Source organism: Danio aesculapii, chromosome 12 (genome assembly GCF_903798145.1).
Source record: "Danio aesculapii chromosome 12, fDanAes4.1, whole genome shotgun sequence".
NCBI lineage: Eukaryota > Metazoa > Chordata > Actinopteri > Cypriniformes > Danionidae > Danio > Danio aesculapii.
The window spans coordinates 27,537,650-27,552,842 of NC_079446.1; the positions used below are offsets into that span (position 1 = coordinate 27,537,650).

Sequence of the window (15,193 nt, forward strand, 5' to 3'; positions counted from 1 at the left end):
CTTAAAAATACGCTCAGGACCACCCCTTTAAATGCACTTCCATGATTCAACTACTTGTTTTATGACTATTGCTAATAATGCATTGTGGTTTCATTTTTCGATTAAGCTATTAAGAGGAAAAAGGTGACTATGTTCTGACTTTTCAGCAAATTCCATATAAAAGGTCTAGTTTTACATATTGGGTCAACTCAAAATATGATAATTAACACTTTGTTAGAAAGTCGTTAAATGTAGGGTTTTATTTTAAATGTACTATTATTTGTAAGGTCGAGCTGCTCTCGAGTTGCAAGAACAGTGTTAATAGTCCTGCAAGTAAAAGTATCTTACCACAATAATTCATACTATATGACATGACATGAATAAATAGCACATGCATTATTCTATCACATTAGACATTTATGAGTCATATAATTCCCTAGCATCACAACATTAGATTCAAGGCAAAACCATTTACATGAGGCAATGCAAATGGCAGTCCAATCTGAAATGGGCAAATCAGATGTGACATACTGGGACTGACTTGAAGGCGATTGGATAAAATAACACAATGGTTACGAGGCATTTGGGAGCAGTGGGCATCCATTTGCACCGACACATCTGCAATAAGTCGGGTCAGATCTGCCACTCCAAGAGATTGAAAGTCACCATATCTTCTAGATTAACAGATCTTTTATAGCTGCAGTGTTGGCAATATTTGACCGGGGGTACTTCTATGCTTCAGGCCAGAGCTAGAGTTATGATCACATCACTCATGAACTTTCGGTTTTTATCGGTGAATGCGTTTTTAGTCTTCGAAAAATGGGAAGGGTTCCACTAGAAAACCTCTTCGTTTGGACAAATCTAAATGGATAGTTGCTCAGAACATAATCAATTGAAGGAATAAGTCTTCAAAAATGCTATGAATTTTAAATATCAATATGTAGTTAATGGGACACTTTTGTTTGTTCGTTCTTTAAATATATATATATATATATATATATATATATATATATATATATATATATATATATATATATATATATATATATATATATGACAATATGGGTCATTTGATTTCAATTGAGAAGCAATTCGGTGGCCACTACCACACATGGCCCAAATGCAGTGTGTCCATTTTGTGTCGTTAACCACACCAGACCACATCCCAAGCATATGGATGGGGGTTCAGTCCAAAAATCACCCCAAATATGTCCACTTTTCAAGTCATTCACTAAAACCTTGGCTCCATTACTGCGCTCCCATGACAAATCTTGCCACTATGCTAGTCCTCCATACCAATGTTTCATATTTCACGGCTTTCACAGAAAGCACCATATGCTTTTCAGTTCTCTCCCAAAACATAAGAGTTCCTGAAAAAAGGAAACATAGTGGCGATGGGGCTGACATGAGTACCGATGCCTGTAGATCAGTTGTCCTTTTCGTCCTTGGTTCCCCATTGATGCGTTATGGCACATACTGTCCAGCAGAGGGTGCTATATGACACTAAGAGCGTAACTGCAACATGGGTGAGGAATTACAGCCAGACAGGGAGGTAAATGTTCTGCTCAGCAGTGCCCCCCTAGGTCTGGTTAGGAACTGAAGCAGTAATTCACAAAATGAGCATAAGTATCTCCTTGATTTCTTTCAGACTGGCAGTGGAACGAGTACTGCTCATATTTTGATGTCTTGTGATTCAACCATTTTGGCGAGGGATTTCTTGACACGAAGAGCTGTGAGGCGTGAGGCTGGATTGTGGGCCCAGCATTCAGACATAAGTTTTAGCATGACTCGTAAGCACTGCATTAAGATGGAGACAAGAGAGAAGTGGCATGTATTTAGGCATGTATTTACAAATAATTGTCAACGTCATGCAAATGGATGATTTATAGACAGATAAGCACATTTATAATATCCTTTTTCTCAGTAAATGATAAGATATTGGTGAAACACATTTTGGAAATGCTCTTCACAGTCAGCATGAACAAATTTATGGTTTGCAGTGCTATATGTTGTCAATATATCTTGGTTAAATTCCCGTTTCAAGTATTTTTATTCATGATTTAAATTTTAAATAAATGTTTTTTACTTTTTTAGTCCTAATCAAAGCATCCTAAAAGCTGCGTCAGAGTTTGCAACTGTTGCAAACATTTACAATAATAATAGAGAATTATCAGTATTGGTTGATTGTATAACTCAGCTAACATACCCAATTATGTCTTGTCAATCAAAAGAGCTGAATTAATAAATGAATATGAAGTAAAACTTTTTATAAATTAAGAAATCAATTTGATCTTAGAAATTTATTTAATGTTAGCTTGAATGATAAGTTTTACAGTTTTGACTGACACCAAGTATTCATTTGAACCAAACTAATTGAAAATTATATTCGTCTAGCATAGGGGTGTGCAAACTCGGTCCTGGAGGGCCAGTGTCCTGCTGAGTTTAGCTCCAACTTGCTTTAACACGCCCGCCAGGAAATTTCAAGTATATCTAGTAAGAGTTTGATTAGCTGGATCAAGTATGTTTGATTAGAGTTGGAGCTAAACTCTCCAGGACACCAGCCCTTCAGGACCAAGTTTGGACATCCCTGGTCTAGCAGAATCAGTTAAGAAATTTAGTATCTGTGAATATATAATTATAATAATTATCCCTTAAGAACCAAATCAGCAATGTAATGATATCTGAAGGTTCATGTGACACAATGAAGACTGTATTTAAGTAAGTGACTGCTGAAAATTGAAATTTGCCTTTAAAAGCAATAAATGACATTTTAAAATATAATAAATATGTATATTTTTCACACTTACTATTTTTTACTCTGACATATCATTTAGTAAATTGAAATTGCATCTGAACTGAGGGTGCTAGATCTTACCTCGTCACTGTTCCAGCGATTAGACACCACTGGCCGCATGCTTTTAACACACACCACTTCCCTCATGTCCTCATAGGACGGTTCTGAGGGTACCATGTCCCAGTATGGCAACTGATACTCCTCAACAATACCTACATAGAAAGAAAAGAACATTTTAAATAAATGACAGACATAATCAAGCTTTGAAAGGTGCCTATGTTGTCACAACCTAAAATACACTCTAATGTAAAACAAACCTCCTGTGACGCATCGACGGGCCATTTCCCAAACAATGAGACCATAGCTGTAAATATCAGCCATTATGTATGCTTGGAATTGATTCTTATTTAGGGTTTCATCCAGGACCTCTGGTGCCATGTACCGCCGTGTGCCCATCCTTGTGCTTATAGGCACGTCCACCTCGTTGGTATCACTATAAAAGCAAAGCATGGAGTCAGTAAATTGCAAATGAAACTCCATTCTAGCTATAAATGATGTGTGTATTATGCGGAGTGTTTTTACAGTCATTTTCACCTGTTGTATTTGACAGCCAGGCCCAGATCAGCGATGCAACATGTGCCGTTCTTTTTAATCAGTATGTTTTTGCTCTTTAGGTCTCTGTGAGCGATGGCAGGTTTGCCCTGCGTGCCGTAGATCTCTGTGTGGAGGTGGCACAGGCCGCAGGCGGCAGAGTATGCTAGTCTCAGCAGAGCCTGTGTGTCCAGGGTGGTGTATTTCAGATAGTCACAGAGGGATCCATTCTCATGGTAATCTGTGATGAGGAAAAGCTGAGTGAACGTTCCTGTGCCTTTAATATCTGCAGCTATGAAGCCTGGAGAAAGGTAGAAAGGCAAAACCAAATCAGGACAGACAAAAAAAACAATAAATAATGTAAAGAGGATACAGAGGGGTGGGATTCAAGTTAAATGCAATACATTATGTACTGTGTATGCATATTTTGTAAATGAATAATGATTATTATGAGGTTTTGTGAAGAAAGTATCCTATGAAATTATTAAAATGCTATACTTAGTTTTGTAAAAATATGTAATTGTGCTTAGTATCTTTGACTTCTGTTTTGTTAATGAACCTACCGAGTATATTCTCATGCCTCATGAGCACGGTTTGGTAAATCTCAGTCTCTCTGAACCAGCTGGCCTCTTCACGCGTAAAGAACACTTTCACCGCCACATTTTCTCCTCTCCAGCGGCCGAGCCACACTTCTCCATAACGGCCCTTTCCGATTTGACGTACCATCTGAATATGTTTAGCGATGGTGCGTTGAACCTGTGAAACAAAAGAAGTGGACATTTGAACTCAAAACATTAAAACAAATCATTTGTACTTCAAGGATTTAACTAAACTAAACAAAAACGAATTATTCTTTCTTCATGGTTTCAAAACCATTTCATATATTCAAAACAAAAAACAAAACATTAAAACAAAGAAATCATTCTTTGAAAAACAAAATAAAAACAAAACATCATTCAAGTGTTTAAAACAAAACAAAAACAAAACACATTCTTCAACGGTTTGAAAAAAAAAAAACAGCAAACCAATACATAAAATAAAAAACAAACATCAAACAAACAAAATATTTAAGGGATTAAAATATCAAAATGGCCGACAAATCATTTTACTGTATATTTAAGAATGTCTAAACTTTTCATAAATTTCCTGACTTTTTAATTATCATAATAAGAAATCCCATTTCACATAATAATAATAATAATATATTTAATTTATGATGCACTTTTCTTAAACTCAAAGCGCTACAAGATATACAACAATAAGTAAAAAATGCAGAAAATTACAAGCTTGCATAAAATCCCAGTGAAAAGCCAGAAGTCATACCGCAATAATAAAACAATAAAGAACAATGAATCCGACCCCTAGTTTTTCGCAATTTTGTGATCTCAAAAAGTCGCAAATTTTTGCGATCCTGCAAATTCTTAAACGCAAAATAATGTAAATAATCTCATAAAAAATACAATTCCAAACCATATAATCAAATTATATTTATCTCAGTTTGCAATTGTTTTACAGGACTAATAGACGATGCATACACAACGGACGTGATGTTTTTGAGTGTCTTTTGAAAAATGATATATCACCTGTGCCCTCACAATCCACATTACTTGAGAGTGGGAGGAAATGTTTTGCAGCCTGTGCAGTACACAGACGCAGATGAAGCACGAGCGATTTACAATACAAAGTCAATGAAAAGATTGGTTTAGGCATCATGTGGCGCGAATTGAGCGTTTTGTGCGTTTGACGTGCTTCAGACTGCAAAAGAAAGTAGGACAAAAATCTAACAAACGGAGCAATGGAACAGACAGAAAAGCTTTTTTTTTTTTTTTTTTTTTTAACAATGGCAAAATTGTCAGCAAATTTCTAGGAATAACCATCAGCATTTTTATTGCAAAAAAATATATAAAAATCACAAAACAAATCATGAAAAACTAGGAGGCAAAAAAACTAAATAACCAAAATGTAACAAATCGTATAAAAGTGACAATGAAAATCACAAATAAATAAATGCTTTACTAAAAAGATGTGTCTTAAGAAGCTTGGTTTCTTCCATATTTTCAAAGAACTGTCAAAACCTTGTTCTTCTCAACAACAAAAAAGACATTCACAAACAGAGCCTCACCAGCAGGGGGAGCCCTGACCCAGAGCCAGTGCTGGACTGACTAATGAGATCTTTGAGAGACTCTCCTGCAGGGATGAAGGCCTCAATCGGCCCCAGATCCCTCTGATAATGTCTCCGTCCCGTCTGCAGCTTAAACCTGATCAAACGACCACACACAGCATATCATTACATTCTATACAATCACAGAAGCTGCTCTACAATTGAATCAGTAACTTATTACCAAGTCACAATAAATATATATATATATAAATATATATATATAAATATATATATATATATATATATATATATATATATATATATATATATATATATATATATATATATATATATCCAAGCATTAAAGTCATACACGAAAGCTACTCAATTTACTTGTCTTTCTTTAATAGGTGTGCCTGTGCCAGTGTTATCAGCACACTGGTCAATAATTAACAGACTGAGGTGCATCTTTCATTCATTTTAGCTGAATAAACATGGCATTATGAAATAAAAGTCTCACCTGTAGTAGCACACCACAGTAATGGCAACCAAAGTGAAGCAACAAACTGTCACAGAGATCAGGAAGGCCAGCAAGTGGGCGTTCCAAAATGGAGGTTCTGGATTAAAAGAAAATCATTAGAATGATTCAAATCAGTATATTAGGATGATTTCTGAAAGACCATGTGCCATTTAAGACTGGGTGACGATGCTGAAAATTTAGCTGTCTCCACATACTAAATTTTGAACGCATGTATTTTACGTCTCTCCTCACTTACTATCCATCAGCTTAGTCCCTGATTTATCGGGGGTTGCCACAGCTAAATGCACCGCCAACTTATTCAGCATATGTTTTACACAGCGCATGCCCTTCCAGCTAAAACCCAGTACTGGGAAACATCCATACACTCATTCACATACACAATCGATTCACCTATACCACATATCTTTGGACTGTGAGAGAAACTGGAGCACCCGGAATAATCTCGCATGAACACAGGTAGAACATGCAAACTTCAGTAATCTTCCTGCGAGGTGACAGTGCTAACCACTGAGCACTAACCTTTTTTTTTTCTTTAGAAGCATTATTTAATGTTTGCGAAAAGGTAGCGAACACATTTTACTATGAGCTATTAGATATGCCCATGTCATATACATAGTCTCTATCTCTCTCTCTACCTGTGAATACCTGTGAATTCAAATCGAGATATGTGTCCTACATTGTACTGCATGGAGCAATACTAGTTTTAACTTGTCTATATCTTGGCAAATGACTACGGAATAAGTGGGATAATCAATGGGCTGCTGTGCGTTCAAGGATTTTAAAGTACTTCGCATCGGGTGGTTGGTGGCAACTGCTTTGTGCAGTTAAACCTTGTTGATTATCAATTACTTAACCTTCAGCAATGTAAGTATAGTGCATTGGGCAATGTAGCAGGCCTGTCAAAATATCTTTTTTTTGTCGTATGATATATTGCACCAAAATATATTGCGATAAACAATATTATTGTAATTTTAAGATTAAAATTATTGTAATTTAAATTTTATGCCACCTTATTATATAATGCCAAAATGACAATATAATAGCAACATAATGCAAGTACACTCTTCCAAAGAACGCATAATATTTTATTCTTACAAATATTTAATTTAATTATAGTCATTTTAACAATTTAATAATCAGACATTGGAATCAAAATGTGAAAATGTATATCCTAAACAAGTAAAATAATAATAAATGTTAAAAAAGGTGAGGTAAAAAGTAACCAAGGCTGCGATATCTGCTACCAGATCTATTTTCAGTTGTCAGACACCCATAATGAAATATACTATAGTAATTTATAGCAAATACTATAGTGTCTAACCATACTGAAACTGACACCTCCAATAGAGATAGAGAGGTTGTGCAATCAGCTAATATGTTGCTAGAATTGGTTATGTATGGGCGATATATATTGCATCACCAAAAACGACTGAGGTCATGTCCATGTATTGTGTGATAAGTCAATATAGTGATTATTGTGACAGGCCTACAATGTAGTTTTTTAAATCCAATTATATTTATATAATGATTAATGTGCTATCATTTAGTAATAGTTTTTCATGGTCACACTGAGTAATTTCCACACTTTAAAGCGATGTTTTCATATATTTATAATATTAAGGTTCTCGAGCAGCGTTACACTTACTTCCTGGAATAGGAGGTGGAAGTGTGGGCTGAAGGTCTCTATTACAGAAATCTGTGGAGCAGCACTCAATGGTCCGTCTGGTCTGAGCATTAGGAGAGTCCTAGACGACAATAACCACATTCAGTCAATCGTAATGCCTTAGCACTTAACATCTATTCCTCACTGTCTCGCTCATGAATTACCTTGCACTGAAAGTGGGATCCCTCATACTTCATGCAGCCTGAGGTCAGGATCGCCTCGCCATGCTCATCCTCCTCTATGATAGCAAAACAATGGCCATTTGTCCTGGGCAAACACACAAAGGTGGTTTAATTCACATTGTTCACATTTAAAAGAGAGTCGCTGTTAGATGCAGGTAGTGTACTCACTCGCAGGTGTTGTTTGTGGCATCTTCGGGGCAGTGGCCTGAACAGTAGCAGCTGAGGAAGCGGACAGCGTCCTCTGGAGCCACGGTGGACCCGTCTCCTGCCTGAGCTCGCCTTGGATCTGATCCGGGCTTGACTCCAGTACCATGAAGCATGTAGTCTGGGTTCTGCCCACCTTCGGTTGAAATGGAGGAAATCAGTTTTTTTAGATACCCTCGAATGTGATTGTATATAGTATTTTCCTCATTACTCATCTATATTTATGCAAGCACGATGAATCAAATCTTGCAAGAGAAATCATTGTGTCAAAGCATTTCAAACCATTGAAACCAAAATGTACTATTAGTATTGCTGTTCATTTCACTCTGTGATCTTGGTATCGTGAAGTTAAAGGTTCCTCCAAAAAACAAAGTTCTGTTATTATTTCCTCACTCATGTGTCATTCCAAAGCCTTGAGACAAAATAAGATATTTTAGATGAAATCTGAGCTCTCTCTCATCCTCCATATGGTCCAGAGATGTTCAAAGTTCAGAAAAAGAACCAAAAACATTGTCTAAACATACTATGTAACTTCAGTGGTTCAACTGTAATTTTACAAAGCTCCAAAAACACTTTGTGCAGCAAAACAAACTGTAAATATGACTGTTTGCCTGTGTCTTCTCTACTGTGACGCGTGTTTACTACAGGCAGTACAACATATTACCATTAGAGTCAGCAGCGCAGCACGCAAGCACTGCATTGCCGGTAGTAAATTTGCAATTTAATCTGACCCAGAAGACATAGGCAAGTACATTTTTACAGTTTTATGGCACACAAAAGTGTTCTTATAAATTTTACAGTTGAACCACTGAAGTCACAAGAGTAGTTTTGAAGTCACATACAAGGTTTTGACAAGGTTTTTGGTTCCTTTTCTGGACTATGAACATCTCGGGACAGTCACCATCTATAGAGGACGAAGAAGCTATCAGATTTCACCTAAAATATCTTAATTTGTGTTCCGAAGACAAACAAAGATCTCAGGGATTGGAAAGACATCAGAGTGAGCAATTCATAACAGAATTATTTTTTGGGGGGGTGAACTGTCAAAAAAGAATGCGATGGGTTTGTGTTCATTTGATTCATTCTAAGCAAGTAAAGTAAATGACTCTTTTTGAATCAAAGTCTCTTTGTAAATTAATTCTCTTATGCTCACTTGACTCATTCAGAACTCTTTTAGAATTCATTTAGAAATGAAACACACAGTGTGTTAACAAGAAACAGTCCTGTAGTGGTTTGATATTTTAGCTTGCAAAACTGACAAAAACAGTCAATAGTGTGTCTAAAATCTATTCTGATACATGGTTTCTGCTACATTCATTCTTCCATGGCGGGGCGCCACACCAAAATTCATTCCTGCCACGGCTACTTTACAGCTTCTTAGTTGTTACTGGTTTTTTTTTATAGCGGGTTATAATTGCACCCAAATGTATTAAGATGTAAGTAAAGTATATAGAGCAAACTTTTCTGCAATCGTAGTAGTGCTATGCGTTATTTGTTCAACCCTTTAAGGTGACATGCTGACTGACTGACTGACTGACAGGGCTGTGCGATGCGCGAGGCCTAGCAAACACATTGTAACTTTCAGTTATGATGAACAGTTTCCTTTATACTTTTTTTATAGATAAAGGTCTATGGCTCTGCATACAACAACCTTCTCTTGCTGAGTTTATGGATGTTTTACTTCAGAAAGCATCAATACCATTCTGTAGGTCTACTGGAGACATGCATAAATATTCCTTGCAAATCTAATAAATGTTGGTGACATACTCGTTACAGCCTTAAATCACACTTCAGCAGCGTTTATTTAAGAGCGCACAAGAAAATCAGCGCATGAGCAGTGTATATTTGAAGGTGTGCAAGAAGTTTTGTGCATGAATAGAGAAAATTGGAGTGCAAGCAAAGAGATTTACATGCTCGTATTACATGAATGCGATCTTTACTGCGCTCATAGGTAGTTGGAAGATCTGTGTTAAAGGCCTGCCAACACAGCTGGAAAAATCCTAGAGGAAACGCTGTACTATTAACTTTTTATTTACCAAAGACGCACATGCCTTTTTTCTGGAAAAAAAACTGTCCTTGTGTCATACTGCACTCAATGCTCATGTGATACTGCATAACTACTAAAATATGAGACAAAAACCAAAACACATAGAGAACGTTTGCCCTAGTATCTTTGATTTTAGGGCCATATTCTGAATTCTGTCTCCAACATGCAGCAAAATATGAAATACAACCCTCCTGGGAAATTATTCTTTTAAAGAGCTGTTTAATGTAGATTTGATTTTCATTCAACTTTTTAACATAATAGTTTAAATAATTTAGTTATTAATTTAATAACTGACTTGTTTTGTTTTGGCCATGATCACAGTACATTATATTTTACAAGATGCTATAAGCTTAAATTACTAGCCTAAAGAGAGGGGGGGGGGGGGGGGGGTTGCAGGAAGTCAAAGAAAAATTTTAAGTGGGTTTTATAATATTGACCTTAAAAATTGCTTTAAGAAATGCAAAATGAAATAAGAACCGCTAATATTCCAGCCAAGCTAAAAGAAATAAGACTTTCTCCAGAAGAAAAAATATATATTTTCTTTTCGCAAACACTGTGAAAACATCCTTGCTTTGTTAAACGTTTGAAATTAAATAATAATAACTATTTCACAGGAGGGCTAATATAATTTTGCCTTCGACTGTATATACAATGACAAAACAAATACAAATCACAGCCACATGGACACAAGCCCTGTCTTATTCACTTCAATCTGTGCTCAATTATACTGCAGGGGATCTTAGATAAATAGGTGGGAGTGAGGACAACAGATCACTACAGCCTGTGAGTAAAAAAGACGGAGATAAGCTTTGAAATCTGGGACAGAGAGACGGAGACATGCAGATTTGTCAGGGCTGTAACCTGATACATCTGAGTGCGTGAGCATTTTGTCACAGACAGACAGGTTGCATATCGCCCCAGGTACAAAGACTTGTGTGTTTGGTAATGCTATGGGTGCTTCCTCTTAGAGCTGTGCTGCTCGTCCTGCAGGTCCGGACAGGCCTAAACCCAGACAAAATAAGGCCACACTAAAAGAGGCATGCTGCTGTTTAGTAAAACACCACATTCCACACCTAGGATCTCATTACGAGAGGCGCGATTCAAACCTGTCCAACGTCTCAGACTGCTTCAAGCCCGCCTTACATCTCTATCACTCAAAACGAACATAAATATCAGATGGCGACGAGAGTCTCAAGTGTCCCTCAGAATCACAGCGCCTCATTTCCCATAGTTGATGGGCAAAACCAAACAAACATAAACAGCAAACCCCATCCCGTAGGAATATCTTACCTGCTATCAGCGGTTACACGACAGCAACACCTCCAGCTGTATAAGCCGGGGTGGAGAGCACTATACACTGATACAGAGATTGATAACGCACCAGTGTGGAGCCACAAAGCTTTAAACCCTCATAAGTGATATCAGCTGAAGGGGAAAAAATATCAGAGGAAGAGAACAAACAAACCGCTTGTTAAACATCTACAGGAGAATCATTCACTCAGTTCATTCAGTTATAATCACCGAAGCTGTCAAATTAATCATATTCACAAAAATTATCTTCATGAATTAAAGTTATCAAACTACATGCATAAATTTGCATAATCTAATTGCACTTTTGAAAAAAAATATATTAAATAAGGGAATAGCCATACGTTAAAGGATTTTAAAAGCACAACACAGAGGCAAAGGTCATTTAAAATCCTTTATTACATGGCTGTCTGGAATATTTGATTGTGATGTATTTTATTACCAAAGAAACGATGACAGTAACAACGCAGGCTTCATCAGGTACTTTGAATCATCTTGAACAACAGTGATTACCTTCACATTCATATTAACAAGCTTGTCACGCTGCTGTATTTTACAGTTTGGTGCAATCTTGTGACTGAGTAATACGTAGGTTAGTGTTTGCTCCATTCAGTCATTTTCAATTTGGTCATCATTGCATTTATTAAAGTATTAATAAACTATTACGGCTATTTTAATTTTTTTTAAACACAATAGAGTATACCCAGGTGGTTGTTTTTTCGCAGAATAAAGCCTTTCAGACTTGTACTGAACAACAGATAAACCTGTCAGGCTTTATACTGTTTTAACAACTGCCTGAATGTACTTTATTCCTTATTTAATGCACGACAAGTTATGCAACAATTTAAAACTAGTTTTGCTTTTTGCCAAGAAATATCTGACCAAATTTTTCTCATGTTAGATCTTCTAGTCCACATATTGAATCAGTCACAGACAAACAGAGACAAAGTGCATGAAGAAAGAAAAGAAAGGAAGATGGTGCGTGCATATAAATGACTTTCATATCTAAATAGCTCATAGTAACCTATGCTAGCTACCTCTGCACAAAATATTTGCGACTTGGTTTTTCCTGAGTTGGTTAAACACGTCTGTGTCCTCGAGATTACACAGTGGAATGAAGGATCCATCGAGTGTCACTGGCTTACTATTAGAGTAGTCCCTCTCAGCTGTCATGCGTCCTTATTTCATTTATGACTATGAGCAATAAGACATTATAGGCAAAAAGCTGCACATTAATTTTGAATGGTGACACCCCCAGACATCAACACCAAATATAAATCAGAGTTAAAAATTTCTCATATATAGCCTTGGCTAGAATTATGCTTTACAGGCTTTACAATATAGAGAGAAATAACAGATAAACCTCGACTGCAGTTTCGGTCGATTTTCCTAACCAATAAACAGCTCTCATTAATAGTTGAACATGCTTTCATTTTCGTATTTAACATGAAACGCACATTTACCGGTAGGAATGACATCCTGCCCTACTCATAAATCTCTCTTCATATAGCCGTTTATATATTACATATCCATAATACATTGTAATATAGCCTGGTTTGGATCATATTGCTTTCTCATTACAATCGATCCGCTCCAGTTTGTTTCAATCGAGCCGAGACCGCCTCATTCAGGCGATCTTGGACCGATTGTTGTGCCGTGGATCCGAGCGTGATTGCTGTATTCACATATGCCAAATGAACCGCGCTAACTGGGGAAACACGCCAGGTTTCTAAAAAAAAAAAAAGTCTAGGTATGAAAGCACACTAACATATAATGATGATGGAAGAAGTTGTGCAAGGTTATTCGGGATGTGGTGGGTTTCTTAGGTGTTTTCTGTCACTACTTGTTTAGCCTGCGTTAAAGCATTCAGTGTAAGCTAGGAGTGTCAAAATAAATTGTTTCTTTGGTGCACCGCAATGCAGACGCGGACAATTCGGTATCGGTTCTGTAATGATCATAACCGGTTATGAACTGATGTCATTTATCTCATATGCGCTATGTCGCCGTAGTTTACTATGGCTAGGGAGGTGAGCGCGAGTATTTACAACTCTCCAACTACTTAAAAACGCAGAAACTGTGCACAATTTCACTGCGTGTGTGTGTGTTTACTAGACAGTCTTTCACTGACACTTACAGCAGAAGTCCCCATTGCATTGGGATTGAGAGAATGAAAGTGAACTCCCTGAAATGAAAGTGGCCTATCTGTTACAGCGATACTTCTGGATACAGACACAAGCAAGTGCCTGCAGAGTTTTCTCCACCGCGTCTATCATGGATAAGCTGTGATCGCCGCTGCCCTTTATCAGTGTCACTCATCTGTGAAGAGCGCATGCAAGAGCCAATCGCAGCCCTTTCTGTTGAGTGTGTGACCAATCAAAGGGGTGTAAGAGAACTAGGTAGACAAGGATCAGAATGCGAGCGGGATATTTATATTTGTTTATATTATTTTCCATAAATGCTTGTGCTGTTTAAAGGTACACTTTATAAATCTGACTGTTTGTATTAAAGGACAAAATTGTACATAAATATACTTATACACTTTAATACAAGAATTGCTGTGCTGTGAAGTAAAATATAAAACTGTGTATGAAAAGCATCGTCAATGCACCGTGATGCGCCGAGATATCGAATTAAACTGAATTGATGGCATGATAATCGTAACTGAACCGAACCGTGAGACCAGTGTAGGGTTACAGCTCTAATGTAAGCTGCACGATTAACCATTAAAAGATCAAAATCTCAACACCCACGCAACATAAATTATAAATGATTGTGATTTGCATATGTTTAAATTATCTTTTGAGTTAGTTATGATGCTACAAACAGTCAAATAACACAGAAGTACTGGGAGATAACAGTTTATAGTTTAAATAAAACCACTGCTGTTTATGGTAAAGACTCAAATTACCATCATATGCATTTAATGACGCTCAAAAATGAAAGTTCTAGGCAGAAATTACATTTATTTTAAATATACATTTAACCAATAGGTGGCGACAACCAGCCATCAAAAATATGCCATTGAATAATTCTTTAAAAGCGATACATCTAGCAATGACGCATGAAGTTTTATGAGTGAATAACTGAATCATTTTTTGAAAATAAGACTAAATATACCTTTAAATCTACATTTTATACTAAATATACACTTTATACGTTTAGCGTTATCAGTAAAAGTAGTGGTAACAGTGATTTTTTCACAGAACTGAATAACTTATTTTTATTTTATTTCTTCATTTTTTTTTTTTATAAAATCATAGGTTCTAAGTTCTGTTTGTTAAACCCAAAAGTGTCTTGCAGTACTGTTTGTAATAAATGGAAAGCAAATTACATTTGACTCCTCTCCTTTTTGGCTGATCCGAAAAATGGTCCAATCCGTGACTAAAAAACCATAATGTGATCCGAGCTGTGAGATTTGTGATCCGTTACACCACTATTTACTGTGGCTACTACTATTGTTTGAAGAAAGAGCATTCATTTTAAACTGTGATAAAAACAGACTGGAGCTACTTGCGCATTAAGCAATTTTGTTGCAAACCTTTCAGCCAATCAGAATCAAGAATTTCAACAGACCATGAAATAAATACATCCATAATGATTATTGTTATGAATAAATGCATCTATTTATATCGTTAATCACAGTAAATGCAGGTTTTCTTTTCTTTCAGCACGATGTAATTTCATTCATTTTGACTGTGGGCTGAAACATGACCTGGCCATGTTTCATGAGATTCACCCAGGGACTTGATCAGAGTGGAAAAACATTGCGCTCAAGTTGGGAAT

The 15,193-nt window shown here is 36.6% G+C and overlaps 1 protein-coding gene across 1 annotated transcript in view; it reads right to left on the reverse strand.

The window, feature by feature from the left end:
• Window positions 1-1,046: 1,046 nt before the first annotated feature.
• Window positions 1,047-15,193, reverse strand: part of bmpr1ab (bone morphogenetic protein receptor, type IAb) — a 72,999-nt gene continuing 58,852 nt past the window's right edge. The window contains exons 4-13 of the mRNA XM_056469268.1: window positions 8,020-8,191; window positions 7,834-7,936; window positions 7,652-7,751; window positions 5,986-6,082; window positions 5,487-5,622; window positions 3,928-4,120; window positions 3,368-3,665; window positions 3,091-3,266; window positions 2,855-2,985; window positions 1,047-1,776 (exon numbers count right to left, since the gene is read on the reverse strand). Coding sequence (XP_056325243.1) covers window positions 1,651-1,776; window positions 2,855-2,985; window positions 3,091-3,266; window positions 3,368-3,665; window positions 3,928-4,120; window positions 5,487-5,622; window positions 5,986-6,082; window positions 7,652-7,751; window positions 7,834-7,936; window positions 8,020-8,191 — 1,532 coding nt within the window. The 3' untranslated portion in view covers window positions 1,047-1,650. The remainder of the gene's footprint in view (window positions 1,777-2,854; window positions 2,986-3,090; window positions 3,267-3,367; window positions 3,666-3,927; window positions 4,121-5,486; window positions 5,623-5,985; window positions 6,083-7,651; window positions 7,752-7,833; window positions 7,937-8,019; window positions 8,192-15,193) is intronic.